Source organism: Gobio gobio, assembly GCF_949357685.1.
Source record: "Gobio gobio genome assembly, chromosome: 1".
NCBI classification, from domain to species: domain Eukaryota; kingdom Metazoa; phylum Chordata; class Actinopteri; order Cypriniformes; family Gobionidae; genus Gobio; species Gobio gobio.
This window is the reverse complement of record NC_137097.1, coordinates 46,741,938-46,760,701: the sequence shown is the minus strand read 5'-3', so window position 1 is coordinate 46,760,701 and position 18,764 is coordinate 46,741,938. Positions and strand designations below refer to the sequence as shown.

At 37.0% G+C, this 18,764-nt stretch overlaps 2 protein-coding genes across 5 annotated transcripts in view; both read left to right on the top strand.

Moving 5' to 3' along the window:
- cacnb1 (calcium channel, voltage-dependent, beta 1 subunit) overlaps nt 1–6,614 on the top strand; it is a 48,497-nt gene extending 41,883 nt beyond the window's left edge. For 3 of the 4 annotated variants that reach the window (XM_079830994.1, XM_079830993.1, XM_079830995.1), the window contains 4 exons: nt 1,142–1,293; nt 1,792–1,887; nt 2,222–2,407; nt 4,357–6,614. In XM_079830994.1, coding sequence (XP_079687120.1) covers nt 1,142–1,293; nt 1,792–1,887; nt 2,222–2,407; nt 4,357–4,827 — 905 coding nt within the window. In that variant the 3' untranslated portion in view covers nt 4,828–6,614. Of the gene's footprint in view, nt 1–1,141; nt 1,294–1,791; nt 1,888–2,221; nt 2,981–4,356 lie in introns of those variants that run through there. The other variant, XM_079830996.1, reaches the window with a different exon arrangement.
- A 1,924-nt stretch (nt 6,615–8,538) lies between these two features.
- arl5c (ADP-ribosylation factor-like 5C) lies at nt 8,539–14,287 on the top strand. The gene is made up of 6 exons (XM_079812686.1): nt 8,539–8,960; nt 9,813–9,873; nt 9,996–10,143; nt 10,282–10,365; nt 11,107–11,258; nt 12,903–14,287. The coding sequence occupies exons 1-6, from the start codon at nt 8,915–8,917 to the stop codon at nt 12,949–12,951; spliced, it is 540 nt and encodes a 179-aa protein (XP_079668812.1). The 5' UTR covers nt 8,539–8,914; the 3' UTR covers nt 12,952–14,287.
- The last annotated feature ends 4,477 nt before the right edge of the window (nt 14,288–18,764 follow it).

Below are 18,764 nucleotides of genomic sequence, written 5' to 3'. Positions count from 1 at the left end.
GTGTATACACTTAGGGGCCAGTTAAACACAGCTGTTTCTCTCTTCTTCTTTTTTGATTCCATCATATTAATAAGGCTGCTTTGTAGTTATATTCAGCTGTGTTTGTAGTATATTTACATTTTACATTTACAATCTGAATAATTTACTGAATGCATTGATTCTGACTCGCTGTAAAAAAGTGGGATGCCAATTCACAGATGTGACCCAGGACTACAAAACCAGTCATAAGGGTCATTTTTTAATATGAAAGTTTCATTTGATGTATGGTTTGTTAGGATAGGATAATATTTGGTAACTATTTGAACATCTGGAATCTGAGGGTGCAAAAAAATCTAAATATTGAGAAAATCGCCTTTGAAGTTGTACAAATGAAGTCCTTAGCAATGCATATTACTACTAATGATACTTTTTTATATATGTTTACAGTAGAACATTTACTAAATATCTTCATGGAACATGATCTTTACTTAATATCCTAATGATTTTTGGCATAAAAGAAAAATCTATCATTTTGACCCATACAATGTATTGTTTGCTATAGCCACAAATATACCCGTGTGACTTATGACTGGTTTTGTGGTCCAGGGTCACATATAGCAGTTCACACCCAGACATATCCATACACGCATACTGATCTACAACTAACTGCAACTTTCTGCAGACTGCCATGGATCAATGCAGAAAGCTGCACATAGCATGCAACCGCTATTCTGGAAATTACTATCATACTGTTCAGTGTTCCATTTACTTTAAGTTAATTGAAACTAAGCTAGCACATGCTCACACATGCATATATTTGAGCAGACCATAATAACCCCCATGTGCATGATATGTACTAACGGGTTTGAGTGTGAAATAAAACTGTGAGGTAAGTCTTTCTGAGATTTAGCGTTTATTAAAATTTCAAGGTGTGTTTGTGTGTGCATTTTGCAAAATAAAATAAAAAATAATTAGTGATATGTATGCTTAAATTAAGTGAAAAAACTACTAATGAAACCAATGAAAACGATGAAAACAAGACCAGCAACAAATTAAAAATATTAATTTTGCAGTGTATATACGAAAGATGAGATGTAGTTATGAGAGAGTATGTTTGTATTTGTGTGTATTGTATATTCATAAACATTTTTTCATCTGGCAGCTGAGGTACAGAGTGAAATTGAGAGAATCTTTGAGTTGGCTCGGACGCTCCAGTTAGTGGCTCTGGATGCCGATACAATCAACCATCCATCTCAGTTGGCCAAGACATCACTGGCACCTATCATAGTCTACATCAAGATCGCTTCTCCAAAGGTAAATATTAGCTACAATATACACACTACCATTCAAAAGTTTGGGGTCTGTATTATTTTTGCAGTGTTTCTGGGGAAAAAAGAGTGTAATTTGCTCACCAAGGCTGAAGGTTTTTTTTACAAACAAAAATATGGTAAAAACTGTTTTGTGCTATACAATTAAAATGTATATTATTATTCTATTTTGAAATATTTTAAAATGTAATTTATTCCTGTGATGGTAAAGCTGAATTTTCAGCATAATAACTCCAGTCTTCAGTGTCACATGATCCTTCATGATTCTTTATTTTTGTGGAACCCGTAATACATTTAAATTTTTCTAAATTTTGTCACATTATACATGTTTACTGTCACCTTTGATCAATTTAATGCATCCTTGCTGAATAAAAGTATGAATTTCTTTTTTTTAAAAACACAAACTTTTTGTGTTCATCAAAAATGTATTTTAACTTGTTTATTGGACGTATTTTTGCTCTTTTGTTTTCCCCCTTGCTATCAGGTGTTGCAGAGGCTGATAAAGTCCAGGGGTAAATCTCAGGCCAAACATCTCAACGTCCAAATGGTGGCAGCTGATAAACTCGCGCAGTGTCCTCCTGTGAGAATATTACTTTTGATTTCTACTGATTTACATTTATGTACACTTTTAGGTACATAAATGCACACGGTTTGGTTTTAATGCAGTGAGAAAGCTGTGCTGAGTTTTTTGCTCACTCTTCTCCATTTCCTTCTTCCTTCATTCTTTGTTTCTTAGACACATACAGGATTTTTATAATTTATGTGCTCACAGATTCAGTTTCATCTAGTCATATGGCAAGAGAGCATAGATATAGCATAGAAAACAGAGAAAATGTAATCGTCTGCAACATGTAAACTGTACATTTGCTTTGCTCTCTATTTTCTTTTGAAACATCTCCTTTTCTCTCTTTCAGGAGCTTTTTGACATAATATTAGATGAGAATCAGCTGGAGGATGCATGTGAACACCTGGCTGAATACCTGGAGGCCTACTGGAAGGCTACACACCCTCCGAGCAGCAACCCACCCAACCCTCTGCTCAATCGCACCATGGCCACAGCCGCCCTGGCGGCCTCGCCCGAGCCCGTCTCCAACCTGCAGGTACAGGTGCTCACTTCCCTGCGTCGCAACATGGAGCTCCTTGATGGTTCCCCCGCTACAGGGCAATGGCGACAAGAAGAGGAACATGCCCTCTAAAGACGGGGCCGGGCTTACAATGGGATATTGAAGGGTCCAGAACCCATCTCCCAATCACTGAAAAGTAACGATGGCTGCTAAAGAGATAGAAATGCCCAACTGTAATTCTGTTGTCTGTCTCTGCTCCTCTCCTTTGACTGATCTCTCAATGATATAAATAATACAACACACACACATACACATGAACAAAACATCTCATAATCATAAGTTCGCCACAGTTCACACAAACATACACACGTGACCCCCTCCCCTCATTTGATTTGCCTGCCGGACTTTCCAATGGCCTCTTGTCATCTGAGAGACATAGTTCAGATCGCCACCCTCTTCCAGGTTGCCATGGCACCAGCCCTGAATAACCCACTCGTATCCATTATCCTATTAACACTGAGCTGAAATTCTAACAGGAGCTTGCGTACAGGCATTGATGCCAGTGTTGTTTTCCCAAGTTAAATAAAAATGTGTGTGTTTGTGTGTCTGCGTGAGTGAGTGAGTGAGTGAGTGAGTCAGTGAGTGAGTGAGAGAGAGAGAGAGAGAGAGAGAGAGAGAGAGAGAGACAGGCTGACAGACAGAGGATGGATCAATGCCTGTGTGTCAGTGTGTGCACTTTCACAACTATCTCACCGCAATCTGAACGAGAAGAAATGAGCATCCATCTGCTCAGTCTTTACCATCACACAGTTGTCTAGGAGACCAAAGTTACGCAGCTAATCTATTCACACGGCACCTCAATTATATTTAAATACTGAAATAGCTTCATTTGATAATTTACATAAATTATGTAATACATCCTATATTTATAATGGTTTGAAAATAGAAAGAAAATAACCTATATAATAAATTAAATTATAAAATAAGATAAAAAATCAAATAAGCCTTTGTCAGTATATATGTGTATATATATATATATAATGATTTGGGGTGAAAAAATTACCTTATAATAACTTAAATGATAAAAGAGAAAATACATTTTGGTCAATATTTCTGTATATATATATCCTTTTCAGGTTGCAATATGAGATAACTTTTGACTTCAAAGATACTGATATATATTTTTTTGAATCATCAGCACTGAAAGGAGCTTGTATTCATTGTGTGATGGGTTTGATATGGCCACTAGAGGGCGCTAATATTTAGTGTTTTTTTTATATTGTGCATGGTGTGGGTTTGGTCTATAGTTTGTCAGATGCATTTAACTTTCTAATGATTTTGGAAACATAAAAGGTATTTCTGGCTATTTTTAAAGTAAAGCGAGATCATTTATTATTGCTTAAATTCAAGATTTAGCATTTTATGAAATGATCATTTTGTAGCATGTTGTAGAGATTGCACTTAAAAGTCCGAGGTAAATATCCATAACACTTTTCATAGCTTTGTGCAACAGCACAAAGTTTAAGAATGCTATAAATCTTCTCACTACCATTTATTGGCCTTTTCCCCTAAAAGCATGAGTAAGAAATGTATTTTAATGTATGGACGTTATTGCTTGGAATGTGTGGAAATTAGTGCTGTCAAATCGATTAATTGTGATTAATCGCGTCTAACATAAGTTTTGTTTACAGAATATATGTGTGTGTACATATACATATTCACACGCGCACAGACACATATGTATATATATATATATATATGTGTGTGTGTGTGTGGGGGGTGGGGTATATATTTGTGTGGGTATTTTTAACCGGTTTGACAGCACTAGTTGAAATATCTTATTTTAACTTGTAAGGTAAAAAGCTGACCTTTGTATTAACACTGACCTCTAACCTTTGTATTAACATGCTGCTTGCTCTGTTTTTTGTGTGTCTGCATGTGCCTTGGCCTGTTGTGGTGTGTTTCGGGGGTGTGGCTTGCTCTAGGGGCCATTCCTGGTGCATGGAGAACAGAAGAGGGAAGGGCCTGAGCGCGGCAGTCTCCAAGACTACCAGAGTGACCTGGGTGGGAAGCAGCCACTGCGCTCTTCACGCAGCCAGTTGCAAACAGGCGGACGAGGCCTTTCGCGGCAGGACACGTTCGATTCCGAGACCCAGGGCAGCCGTGATTCTGCTTACACCGACGACATGGAGACGGATCCGTACGAGGAGCCAGACCCATGTCGCTCGTACCGTCTAAACCCTGCCCACCACGCTCCTCGCCAGGCCTCCTGGGAGGACGAAGGGGCGGAGCCTGACCAGGAGAACCTCAACGTGGTCCCACCACCAGCCAATCAGCACCAGCGTGGACGAGGCAAGCTGAGGGAGCGCTACTGTCAGGAAGCAGAAGGCGGCGGGTCGACAACGGGCCGTAACCAAAGCCAGGAGGAGTGGAGCAGAGATGTGTACATTCGCTAGAGCAGGTTTACCCGAGAGGAGTTGTTTAGAACAACACTAAGTAGAATCTCTATAGTTGGATCTGTTTACAACCCAGAGAAACACACAATCATTGACAAACGCTGTACAGCTAACAATCACGACATTCGCATTACACTAACAAAACTCTCAGTCATTATATATTTAGTTTCAACTGGTTTTTGAGGAGGAAAGTCGAAGAACCTTTCTTCATTCTGTTTTACTTTTGTATAGTACTGCATGACTCCAAATCATTATGAGGTTAGTAACTTGCTGAGCATTAAACACGATTCACAATGTATAACAAAAATCTTGCAAAAGAATGTGTGTGTTTGTTCGTATGGTTCGGTGGTCGGTCGGGAGCGTGTGTGCATCCTCTGTAGTCTTAAACAGGGTCTTTCTGATATACGAAAGTCTTGGGAGCGACCCACCATTTTAATTTCCCAGACTGCACTACTGCAGAGCATGTTTTTGTGTCATATTTTATTCTATTTATTTTATTTATTGAGTCTAGAAAGGTCTATCCAATTGTTAGTCTGCTAAAACCTTTACCAGAGCTCCACCGCTGCTGCGTACTCCTCCAATCCAGAAGGGGTGCTGTGGTGCTCACATGATATAGTTTGATAGGGCTAACTAGTGCATCAAGATGTTAATCCAGATCAGCTAGCATTTATAAAACGTTAATATGCAAATATAAATAAGACAACTAAGAGCGTCTAAGAGACAAATGTTCTAACTAAAAGCCCAAATTGTTTAAGACCACTAACACAAATAGCTTTGATGATTGTAACTGGCTCTGTCTCGTCTCCTGTGCCTGCTCAAGGGCTTTTAGCATTTGTGCCACTAGTGTACCACTGCCATTGGAAACATGTTCTGCCTTATTCTCATGTCAGTCACACAGGCCAACGAATCACAAGTGCCGTAATCTCATCAGGCCACTCCCACCGTAAACATGGTGGGTTGTCTTAACTCAGTGCCACACATATACAGTTGTTGATGATGTTGTTATTGTTGTTGTGTGTGATAGTAGTCTACACTACCATTTTACCTTGTTTCCATAGCGACATGTTTGCACTGCTAGTAATTTTAAGATTAAACAAAGTGTTTATTGCATGATAGTAGGAATACCTTCACAGTCTGACAAGCTGCATAAGAACACACTGTTACTCTTGCAAACTCAACACTGACATGCACCAATACACACATCGTACTGCCAAACTCATGCTAATGCTACTGATTATTTTGTTATCTCTGTGGCCAGTTTCTAAGCCAGGAGAGTGTGTGTGTGTGTGTGTGTGTGTGTGTGTGTGTGTGTGTGTGTGTGTGTGTGTGTGTGTGTGTGTGTGTGTGTGTGTGTGTGTGTGTGTGTGTGTGTGTGTGTGTGTGTGTGTGTGTGTGTGTGTGTGTGTGTGTGTGTGTGTGTGTGTGTGTGTGTGTGTGTGTGTGTGTGTGTGTGTGTGTGTGTGTGTGTGTGTGTGTGTGTGTGTGTGCGCGCGTGTATGAAATGGGAGAAAATCTGGAGTCTTTACTATTTTATGTAACCAGAGCATTGGTGAATGCCTGAGCCTCTTTTTACCCTCAACTATGTTTTTAAAGATCATCATGATGAAATTCGCTAAATATAATACAAGTAGATAGCTTACTAAATAATGTTATTGTTGCATTATCGCAATTGTTTCAAAATATAAGGAAAACAGACGTATTCTTTGGTGCCTGATTGTAGCTCCATTTTACTTTTTGTTTTTAATCTGTGGATAAATTCATATTTTAATTAAAAATTTTAATCTGGATCAACTGTTTCCTGTGCCGTTGCTATTTTCACGTCATTTAGGAGTTTACAAAATGAGGGTAAAGAATAGATCAGTGGTTCTCAAACTTCCAAAAGGGCCGCAGGGTGACTGTTTTCAATTAATAAATTATTATTCATATATTAAAACTATAATTAAAATGCAAAAAAAAAAACACACACACACACACACAAAAGAGAGATAAATTTTTAACTAAAATTATACTTTTTATTTTCACTCAATAAATGTTGTTTTTTTTATTGAAGAACAAACAGTTCTTGAATACAAAATAATATATTCTTCTGGAATCGCCAAATTAATAATGGTTAATTCATTTAGTATTAAAAATAAAATATTAAATATAAATGTATTACATATGTTAAATTAATTAACTTTAATATATGAAAATAATGAAATAAGCCATTAACCATGTTAATTTATTCAATATATTAATATAAAAGTCATATTACAGCAGAAATGCTGGAAATATCTTAGCCTATATGGAGGGGAGGCCTTTGAATATTGTGTCAGGGAACGAGGAGCCTTTGAGTCAAAAAGGTTGAGAACCACAAGTACATGAAAAGAAGTGATAAATAGAGGAGTAAGAGGAAAGGGTGTGATGGGGGTGGGAGAGGGTGAGAAAGAATATCTGGTGGCGGGGGGCCAGGAAGAACACAAAAAAGGAAGGAGTCAAGGAAACAATGCAGGATTCGAGACAATGGGGTGCGAGGAAGAAATAAAAAGATGTCCATCACCTCTCATTTATGGGGGCAATCCTGGTTTACAGTCAAACCACTGAATTCACATGAGTGAATTGTAGTTTTGAATTGATCATGCAAAGCGTCTGATGAGCTCCTCTTAATAAAGAGCATCACAAACTAGCCCATGCAAGCTAAAATGTTATTTACTTTGCATTAATGGTGTGCAAAATATGATTGGAAATTGTAACTAGGTATGAGTCATATTTCCTTCATTCTTTTTGTCTTTTGTAACACAAACGTCTTGACCCGAACCAACAACCGTTTCTGTTCACAGGTGGGTACACCACACCACACACGAATCTACCCCGTTCTTGGCCAGATGTGCGGATGACACTTAACCGCACTTGCACAATTGTGCAGTGATGTGCATGCGCTCTGCACTTTACACGCTTCTGTTCTTCCTGCAGCAGATGTCCTCACATTGTGTCTCATTATTCCGCGTATCATGACATTTAAGAAGTACCCAAAGTGTTCAAAACACAGACTCATGCTGAGAAAACCACAGGTGTGGGTGTGCGAGAAACCTGATTCAGCTCACAACATTCTTAAAAGGACCATGGCAACAGGAAACTCATCATGCTCAGATTATATCAAGAGGAACAGAAAGAGTATCATGTCAAGTTACAAGTTTGGAAAGGATGTGGTTCCATCTCTTGTTATATTCTGGTAGCAATTCACGTGATTCGTTTAAGCTTATAACATTTAATCTAATCAATATAGGCCTACTTAAGTCAATAATATTGTTTTGATAGATTTTGAGCCATTTAACCGGGATTAATACCGGGTTGTATAAGGTTGATATAGAATCGAGGAGGTCACTGAGGTCAGAAAGAAAATGTCAAGTAAGGTTATTGATTCGAGTCAGTCATAGCCGTATGTCAAGATGTAAGAATATCACATGACAAAGAGGAAAATTGTTTGTTACTGCGGATAATTTACAGAGAGTCCAGGGAATTCCATGAGCTCTCTTTTACTTTCTGATTAAACTTCCTCTCAAATTCCCCTGTAACTCGAAAATCACAACACAGTCAAAGAACGCCACGCCCCGTTCCATATACGGACCAAAAGAATTGTACGGTCACTTGCGTCATCCCCGTGGGCGTCCAATGAGGATTGCCGTTTCGACTACCCCTGAAACGCGTGACGCGACCTCTGCGTCATTACTCATCGTTTAAATATGCATACGCTACGCCCACGAAAAACACGACGAAATTCCGTATTCCGGCCCGATATTATGTATCAGGGCAGAGGAGTAATTAGACAGACACCAGGCGATCAAACAACAGACACTCAGGGAAAGAATCTCTTAACATTTCGACCACAGCACATCTTAATGAATGTTTGACAATACGGAGCAACAAGAGAAAGACACGGTGGTCTGTCTGTTGTTTTAACGTAACTGTAAAAGTATTTACTGCCCGGGACATAAAGGATCAAAAGAACCAGAAGATCAACATCACTTTAGCGCTCGGTGAATAAGTTACAGAAAACCCGGTGTGATCGGTTAACAAACCCGGCCTTTTAAATCCGCTGTCTTCGGAAATGGGGCTACTGTTCGCCAAACTGATGACTGTTTTCGGAGATAGAGGTAAGCGAATTTTAAAAGATTGTATTATTGTAGTAGGCCTATTATAAGTATTACTTTTAGTTAAGTATTTTTACAATGCCCTTGGTGTTATAACTAACGTTAGTTAAGATACCTTTAATTGTTTTCTGTAAGACAGAAAGAAAACGGTAACATTTTGTCCTGGCTTCACGTCTTAATAGTTAACGTGTTTTCAAACTCCGACTAAAACTTCACTGGCCAGTTTAACTCTGATTTAATCAAGTGAAGTGGGTAAGTTTTGTAAGATGGTCAGCACCTCTAACCCTGGGTTACGATTTACGAGATGTTGGTGTCAGAAGAACCGATGCTGAGCTGGAATAACGCCAACAAAGAGACAACCAATCACGAACGTCCTAATCTGCGCGTGTTTATTAAACATTCATTAGCATTTATGTACTGAAACGTTCACGAGCTGTTTAATCTGTAAAACATAGCGTCCAGTGTGAGTTGTCGAAGCCAAATTACTAAACCATGATAAAATATGAGTAATGTTGAAATGAGAAACGAGACTGCCCATGTTCCCAAAGCGAAAAATCTTTTTGTGTGTGACACTAATAACATGTTATTGAGAAATACACGTTTATGCAAGTCTTTGTTGGGATGTTCTGTTCTACTTGCATGTCAGATAAGATTGTACATGTCAGTGGGGTTCAAAGAGCATAGGAGTTTTGCTTACCTAGTTATTCTACACCAATGTACACAACTTTTCCAAACTTTGTTTAACCCAAACAGACAGATTTCACGGTTGATGTTATCAGATGACGTTATCACACAGAAAAGATCAAACAAAAATGTCTCTGTGTTTTTGTGACATCCTCCCTTTTCTCTTTTTAGAACACAAAGTAATTATTGTCGGTTTGGACAATGCTGGGAAGACCACCATCCTCTACCAATTGTAAGTGTTTTTCTTTTTGAAAGTAGAAGCAGGAAAAGCATGTGGCTTCGTACTACCACTGTACCATGACATATAAACATGCTACATGTTTCCACTCAGCTTTTAAACCCTGTTCTCTGCAGTTTAACTAAAGAAGCCGTGCAGACTTCTCCCACAATTGGCAGCAACGTAGAGGAGATTGCCATAAAGAAAACACGCTTCCTCGTCTGGGACATTGGCGGCCAGGAGAGTCTCAGAGCTACCTGGAACTCGTATTACTGTAACACAGAGGTGTGTATTCTTAACCTGCATGCTTTACTGGTGTGACGGGAGTTATGTGAAACTGGTTATGTGTGGGGGGGAGACAGACAATAATATATATTTTATAGTCTTTACAAGATGTATAATCTTCCTCTCTAAATGTAACAGATTATCATCCTGGTTGTTGATAGCACTGACCGAGAACGCCTGACTGTAACTAAAGAGGAGCTTCATCGCATGCTTGCACACGAGGTTAGTTTGCATTCAGCAGCTTCATGACACAGTTAAGAGTATTTCATGGTTTTTCATGCATTTTGCACGTGTAGTTTCAAGGTCTGGGTTGAAAATATATTTATATTTATTTATTGTAATATTTTATTAATTTATTTAGTCTGTTATATATGTTCAAACCAGTATGGTTTTTTTTATAAATAATTTTATTAATTATTGTAGATGCTTTTGTCATTTATATTAGTTTTTTCAATATAAATATTTAGGTTTAATTTATTTTGAAATTGATTTTTAATGCAGTTTTTCTTATTCATGTCCTGCCCTAGTTGCCAAAATTCCTATTTTTTTATTTATTTTGTTTCTGCATTATTTAAATGAACAACAGTATCTAAGTAGTTTTAGTCATCAGTAAGAACACTGGTTCAAAATAATATCTCTATTTAAGAAGAGAAATCATAATTTTGACCAAACCGCTACTGTCGCCTATTTGAAAAATATTTCATACAAAAATAATTGTAAAAATAAGGCATAATTTTCACTTAATGGACAAAGGGAAGAATGTAAACTTTTTAACGTGATTTAAATATCATCTAGGGATTTCCATGTACATTTTGCATTTGCAAACCAATGATTGAATCAAGTTTCTAGAGTGGGGTTAGACCAGCCCATGTGAGATATGCCCTAGTCTTAACTGCTTTGAAGATTATTCTCTCTTGTTAATGGTTTAACTGAATCCCTTCTCCTCCTCGAACCTCCTCACAGGATCTGCAGAACGCATCTGTGCTGGTTTTGGCGAATAAGCAGGACATGAAGAACAGTATGTCTGTTGCAGAGATCTCTCAGAGTCTGACCCTCAGCTCGCTCACTGCTCGTTCCTGGCATGTCCAGGCCTGCTGCGCACTCACTGGAGAAGGGTATGTGTGTTTTATAGGAGTGTATATGTTTTCCACTGCCTTGCTTGTTTAACCCTGTAAAGCCTGACATATTAAATAGTAGTGGGAGAAAGATTTTTTTAAATGAACAATTTATTGAACCTTTAGAAAAAAATCTAAATGCTTGTATGTGTATTTTTTGTCTAGTATCATATTTGATATATCTGGCTTTAACGGCTCGTATAAGCCGTAGGGATTCAATTAAACCATTAACAAGAGAGAATAATATTCAAAGCAGTTAAGACTAGGGCTGATCTCACATGGGCTGGTCTAATCCCACTCTAGAAACTTGATTCAATCATTTGTTTGCAAATGCAAAATGTACATGGAAATCCCTAGATGATATTTAAATCAGGTTAAAAAGTTCACATTCTCCCCTTTGTCCATTAAGTGAAAATCATGCCTTATTTTCCTGATTTTTACAATACGTTTTTCATGAAATATTTTTCAAATAGGCTACAGCAGCGGTTTGGTCAAAATTATGATTTCTCTTCTTAAATAGAGATATTATTTGAATCCAGTGTTCTTACTGATGACTAAAACTACTTAGACATTTTTGTTAATTTAAATAATGCAGAAACAAAATAAATAAAAAATATTAGATAACCTAAAACTAAATAAAAATGAGGAATTTTGTCTTGGCAACTAAAATAAGTTCAAGTACTAAAGTTACTAACAGGACATAAATAAGAAAAACTGCACAAAAAATAGATATCAAAAATGAAACCTAAATATTTATATTGAAAAAAACGAATACAAATGTTTGTATGTGTATTTTTTCTTGTCTAGTATCATATTTGATACGTCTGGCTTTAACGGCTCGTATAGTAGATGATATATAGAGAATATGGAGCTCATACTCGAGGAGGAGAAAAACTGTTTTATTCAGAAGCAAAAATATGCAATTTGGTGCAGTTGCTGATATTTATATGGCAAAAAAGTAAGAAGAATTCTAATAACTTGTAATGTAATTTTACTAATGTAATTCTATTTATGAGATCTTTATAACAGTATAGCAGACTACTCGCATAAACTGCATATAAATATAATGTTGTCACTCTATATCTTTCAATAATATAAAAATTAGATGGTTTTTATGCTTAGTTTATTGATCAAAGCTCTGTAGTTTTAATTGTGCACAATGCAATGATGATTAAGATATATTCAGATGAACGTTACTCAAAATCCTGATGTATCATATTTGATACTCACATTTTAATAGAGTCTTTCTAAAAAATTATGTATGGATAATCAAGTAAACCTAAGGCGCTTCAGTCCAGTAAGTGTTCATCTTGAAATATTACTAACAATATAACAATTATTTTTATGCTTACTGATTTCTCATCAAAAAGACTTGAAGGTGGACAGTTTGATAGAAATGTCCTTAAAGGCTTTTTACTTTTAAAAAAAACGTGTATATATAGTTTATAACTATGACAGAAGGCATGTAGCAGATTGTGTTCAACAGGTTTTTGTTGTGTTGTGATCATGTTGATAAATTGCAGGCCTTAGAAACGTGCAAATATTATACAGTAGGCATTATAGATTAAGATATTTCAAGTCTGTGGTCTGAGTGAGAGCCAGTTATACCGTGTGTAACCACCTCTTTCTCTTTTCCCCATACAGGTTACCAGCCAGTCTAGACTGGATGCGCTCCCGTGTTGTTGCGAATTAGTCCAGCAGCGGTGCTTCTTAAATCTCTGGAACTGTTGAAAGAGAGGTTTAGTCCTTCTTCGACTTTTATCCGGCTCTCAGTGCCTCTCGGTTTGCTGTGAGAAATACTGAAATAATGCTGGAGACTGGAGGAACACACCTCATCCATCTACTCTGGAAACCAGAATGAGCCTGGAGACTCTGTGTGTGTGTGTGAGAGAATGTGTATGTGTGTATACACGTTTGTGCTTGTACATTATGTGACTCCGTTCTAGAGGTCCACATGTTTACATTACAGACTTCTGATATGATCTGACTTGATCATGATGATTTGGTGCCACTGTATTCACCTCTTGCTGTGTCGAAGTCTCCGCTTCCCATGTGGAGCAATTGTCTACAGGCAGCCATCTTCGGATGAGGTGTGGGGTGGGGGGTGACGGTTCACGGTTCACATGCCCTTACGGATCTGTGATGAGCCACTAAGCTATTGACCAAGCATACTTGAAGTATTTTAAAAGGAACTGATTTGTGTATGTTGTACAAATGTGTGCATGCAGAATGGAACATAGTGTTCAAGTATTTTATTCTGAGCGTAGACTGGATATTCAAAGTATGTTTTCTTATATAATTTTGTACAAAACATTTTGTACAAATAAAAATCTACTAAAAACATGCCTCTGAGAAATGTATTTAGCCTGGGTTCAGAATGTATTTGACTGTTGAGTAGGTGAAACAAAGGTGCTGCCCGAACGAGATAAAGACAATCGATCATTATCAGCTCAAACAGAAGCTGACTATAGCTCAATTTGCATTGAACATTCAGATGATAATCGGCCCCCTTCTTCTGTAGAACCGTATGCTAATGCGTTTGTTCTTAACAGTTAACTTAAAGACCTGAACATCTCTTTGGCATGCATGTTGTGTGCAGTTTACTTTGCTAAAGCATTAAGGTAGAAATCATTGTATCAAATCTGTCCCCAACACTACATTTACTTTATTTCATTTTAATCTAGGTTTCCGAATAACCTGTTTTTAGACCTCCCAAAGTTATAAGTGATGTGCTAAACTTGGTAAATCTTTATTTAGGAGGAAAAACAGACTTTCTCACTTGTAGAAAGTCTTTATAAATAATTTTATTTCAGTGTTAAATCACTGTTTTTGCTATGTATTTTTTTTTTTGCTACATGTAGCCCTATGAAACTATTTTTGAATCAAGATTTGTTCAACTTGTAGTTTTTTGCTGTTTACAGCCTGAAATGATGCTGGTGTAAATGAAGAGTTAATGTACATCATTTTAATCTATGTTCTTTCCTTGTAATATTTTTTCGAACAAATAAATCCAATAACTACATGCTATGAAGCATCAGTTAAGCATTAGTTAATTCATATATTAATAGGCAGTTTATAAATACAGCTACATATGATTTATACTTGATTTATAAGCATATCTATAATATGTGTAATAATTGTATTTTCATACTTTATAAATGATCAATTTATCATTTCTAAATTAAGTATTAAATTATTTACAAACCAGTTGTTTAGCAGTTATCAGTAGTTTATCAGATCATTTAGAAAGTGTAAGTTATTAATAAATTATAAATTAATTCAGTAGTTATAAAACATTTAGTAGTTGTCAGTTAACTGAGCCTTTATATCTCCTTTGTAAAAGCTTTACTATAGTCCTCACTTTAGATGAGCTCACAAAAAGAGTTAACTGACAACTACTAAATGTTTTATAACTACCTGAATTAATCATGAATTATAGTGGAAATACATGTTAATAAAGCTTTTATTAACACACTGAGTAACTATTACTATATGTCTAAATAATAAGATGTATAAATGTATATTTAAATATAGTTTATTAATCCTTTACTTACACTTTCTAAATGATCTGATAAACCACTGACAACTCCAAAATAACTAGTTTGTAAATAATGTAATACTTAATTTAGAAATGATAAATTGATCATTTATAAAGTATGAAAATACAATTATTAAACACGTTATAGATATGCTTATAAATCAAGAACAAAGCATTTATAGCTGTATTTATAAACTGCCTATTAATGCTTTATAAATGATGAATTAACTATTGACTAATGCTTAACTAATGCTTCATAGCGTATTATTATAAAGTGTTACCGAAAACTCCTGTTGATACTAGGGTAAAAACAGTACTTTGAGTAAATTATACTGACGCTGATGTGTGTGGCAACAAAAAAACACATGTAGGCTATCTTGTAAAAGACGATAGATAACATTCATCTAAATTAGCATGTCACAAGGTGTGTTCTTTCTATGGCAGTGGATCTCAACCTTTTTGACTTCAAGACCCTCCCATCCCACCCCCTGTCCACATAATCCTTCATTCAATATTATCAATACTTCAGAGCTTGGCATAACTAGAAAGATGTTTTTTTTTTGTCTATCCATGCTTTCACCTCCTGTTGAGTCATTAAGTGAGTCCAAAATAATGAAATAATTGCTTAGTTAGGGTGTGTGTTTGGCAACCAGGCCCTTTATCCGTGTGTCATTGGTAGGTGAGATTTATGGCCATGAAGTTTCATGAAAAGCCTCAGTTCCTTGACCTATGTTATTGCCAAGTTAGTTATATGCGTTTTCATACTGGTTTCTTGTCATTTAACCATGGTCTGATTATAATAAACAGTAAAAAGAGGGGGCACCCGGATTTGAACCGGGGACCTCTTGATCTGCAGTCAAATGCTCTACCACTGAGCTATACCCCCACACAGAAATAACAGGCACAGGTGTCTTTTTCACAGGGTAGTCATCCAATGATCCATCTACACCTTTGTGTATTTAAAAGGTGTGATAGTGTGAGTATTTGTTTTGTGTATGATTTGCCATTTAACAAGATTAATATGGGATTTCATACATACAACTCTTTTAATTCAGCACTGTCGCTCCATTTTAGGAATTAGCAAGTTAAACAATACATTACATTTAAAAAGAAAGTGACATGTGAACGCCAAGTATGGTAACCCATACTCAGGATATGTCCTCTACATTTAACCCAAGTTAATGCACACACATTAGGAGCAGTGAGTAGTGAACATTAGGGTTTAGGTGACTTGCTCAAGGGCACCTCAGTCATTTCCTGCTGTTATTGAGAACCAAATCCGCAACCTTCATGTTATCAGTCTGAGTCTCTAACCATTAGGACACAACTGCCCCTAAAAGCAGACGCTTTTATCCAAAGTGACTTACAAATGAGGAATAAAACAAGCGATTCATCAGAGGCAATAAACACAAGAAGTGCAGGTCATGCAATGTTTCAGACATTGTTTCAAACAGGGTGATTAAGAAATAGTAAAGGATAGGGGAAGATTTTCTTCCCAGCAGGATGCAGTTAAGTGCTGACAAAAGAAATTATTTCTCAGCTGTTTCTTGAATGTTGTCAGGGATTCAGCATTTTGGATTGGGTTGGGAAGATCATTCCACCAGTAAGCAACAGTTAGCTGTTAGCCAGTGCAGCGAGATATGAGGTGTGGAGTGGGCTCTTGGGCTCACCAGTCTTGCTGCTGCATTGTGGATCATGTTTAAAGGTTTGATTGCACATGATGGATGTCCAGACAGAAGAGTCTAACAAGAAGTTGGAAGGGCCTGATCTTCCTGATGTTGTTCAGTGCAATGTGGTCTTTGAAGGTCAGCTGGTCATCAAAGATTACGTTCTGACCGAACTTGATGGGATGATTGTTGATGAACCCAGCTGGATGGTGAAATTGTGCTGTTAGAATGGCAAGGAAGACAAGAAGACAAGCTGTATGTTCTTTCATCCATGCTGAGATGTCTGCAGTCTGAGATCTGAGGAAAGGTCCCAGAACTGCACCCTGAGGAACCCCCTGTTGATGTGTTCGGATACACTGCTCTGTGATTACATTCCACAACAACAATACCGTAAAGGCTGGGATACACTACATAACTGATTTTTGACCTATAGATAAGTTTTTAGTCTAGATAAATCAACGCTTGTTGTCTAAAGTCAGACCCAGTCTACAGATTTTGGGCAGTTGAAGCTGACAGTTAGCTTTGTTAGCGTCAGGCTATGAATCCATCCATTTGGAACTTTGAGGGAATTTTAGAACACATATTGTTGTCATTTGTCATGTGTCTCCTAGCAACAAGGCATTCTGTGTTCTGAACAACATGAAATGGGGTTCTCAGGCGTGTGGTTCTCAACCATGCAGTGGCCTGGGGCCCACTATAGGGGGTCTCAACAAACTGCCAAGGTGGCCTCAGAGATTGGCCTAGAAAAATGTAATCAGACAAAATAAGCATTAAAATAAGTTAAAACAACTCAAATTAGGATATATCTTAGTATTTTGTTATTTTATATCACATATAGGCCTATTAGGCCTAAATCTTTCTAGATTGAAATCAAAAAGGTTGGGACCCACTGATTTGGTGTATAATTTATGTATGCATGCCCCGTTTTTGTAACCATGCATGATACCTACTGTTTTAAAATATTTTCAGATATTAAAAGTTGTGTAGTGTAGGCTATTCCAGCATTAACTTTAACATTAACAAGTTTACTGACTTGTTCTCAGAACAGAAAAATATTTGTGACTGCAATATTGTGATAACTTTATCATGGCCACATCATAATAATTTAATTTAAAGGATGACCGTGTCAGTGTCATCTATTTGTGGCGACACCTGGTGGCTGCGTATGTAACTATACGCATTCCACTTCAAATACAATAAGACATTTTGATTTCATGCGACATTCATCAGATTAATTTGTGCATCATTCCTGATACCTGACACGTTAGGGTTCAGTGGGTTTGAGTGAGTTGTACTTCTTTTCGCATAGCAGTTGCACCCTGGTTTGTTCCTGTGCAATGCACATATTTCCATTGTCATCTACTATTGTACTTAGTACGCCTAAACAAGCATTTTGTTTTGAGTTTTACAACTTTTTACATCAACTCTAAGAGAGAGAGGGGGGGGGGGGGGGGGGCTTTCTGTAGTCATGAATCTGTGTGTTTGGTAACCAGGCTCTGTCTTTGTGTTATTGGTAGATGATATTCATGGAAGGTTTCAGATAACTGTGCATATGTCATCACCAAGTGTTGTTTGAAAAACAATTACTAAAGAGTTCTCCTCATTTTTAAGTGGTCTGAAGAAAAGAAGAAAAAAAAAGAGGGGGCACCCGGATTTGAACCGGGGACCTCTTGATCTGCAGTCAAATGCTCTACCACTGAGCTATACCCCCTTTCCGGTTAACATGCCACACGTGATGTTTTCACAGGTCACTGAGAGCTCAGCTCAGCCCATTATGTAAATATTATAATGGATGTGTATGCAGGTGTGACTGTTGCGCATGTTCCGAGTATAACTGTGTGCTCTCCTTCTGGTGCAGTACCAATAAATAACTGTAATAATCTGAGAATAGTTTTTTTTTGCGATTGAGTAAAGAAAGTAATCTGAAATCTAATATACAGTGAAATACCTCGTTGAGAGGTTGGGATTCTTCTCACAATGTCCTCCAGTATATATCAGCATTGGCCACTAAATCTTGGCAAAAATAAATAAATAATATATATATATATTTTTAAATCACAAAAACTATCCAAAAAGATAACGTTTCCACCAATTACTGCCCAAGAAAAAAGTAAATTTAACAAAAGTAGGCCATGTGTCACAATGCAACCTATTATAGGCTTTATAAGCAAATAAATACAATAATGTAAAATAATAATAATCACTAAAACAGTAAACACAGAAAAAAATGCAATACAGTGAAAATAAATACAGTGTAATAAATCTGTATAAATTTGGAACAATTAAAACACATGTAACAAA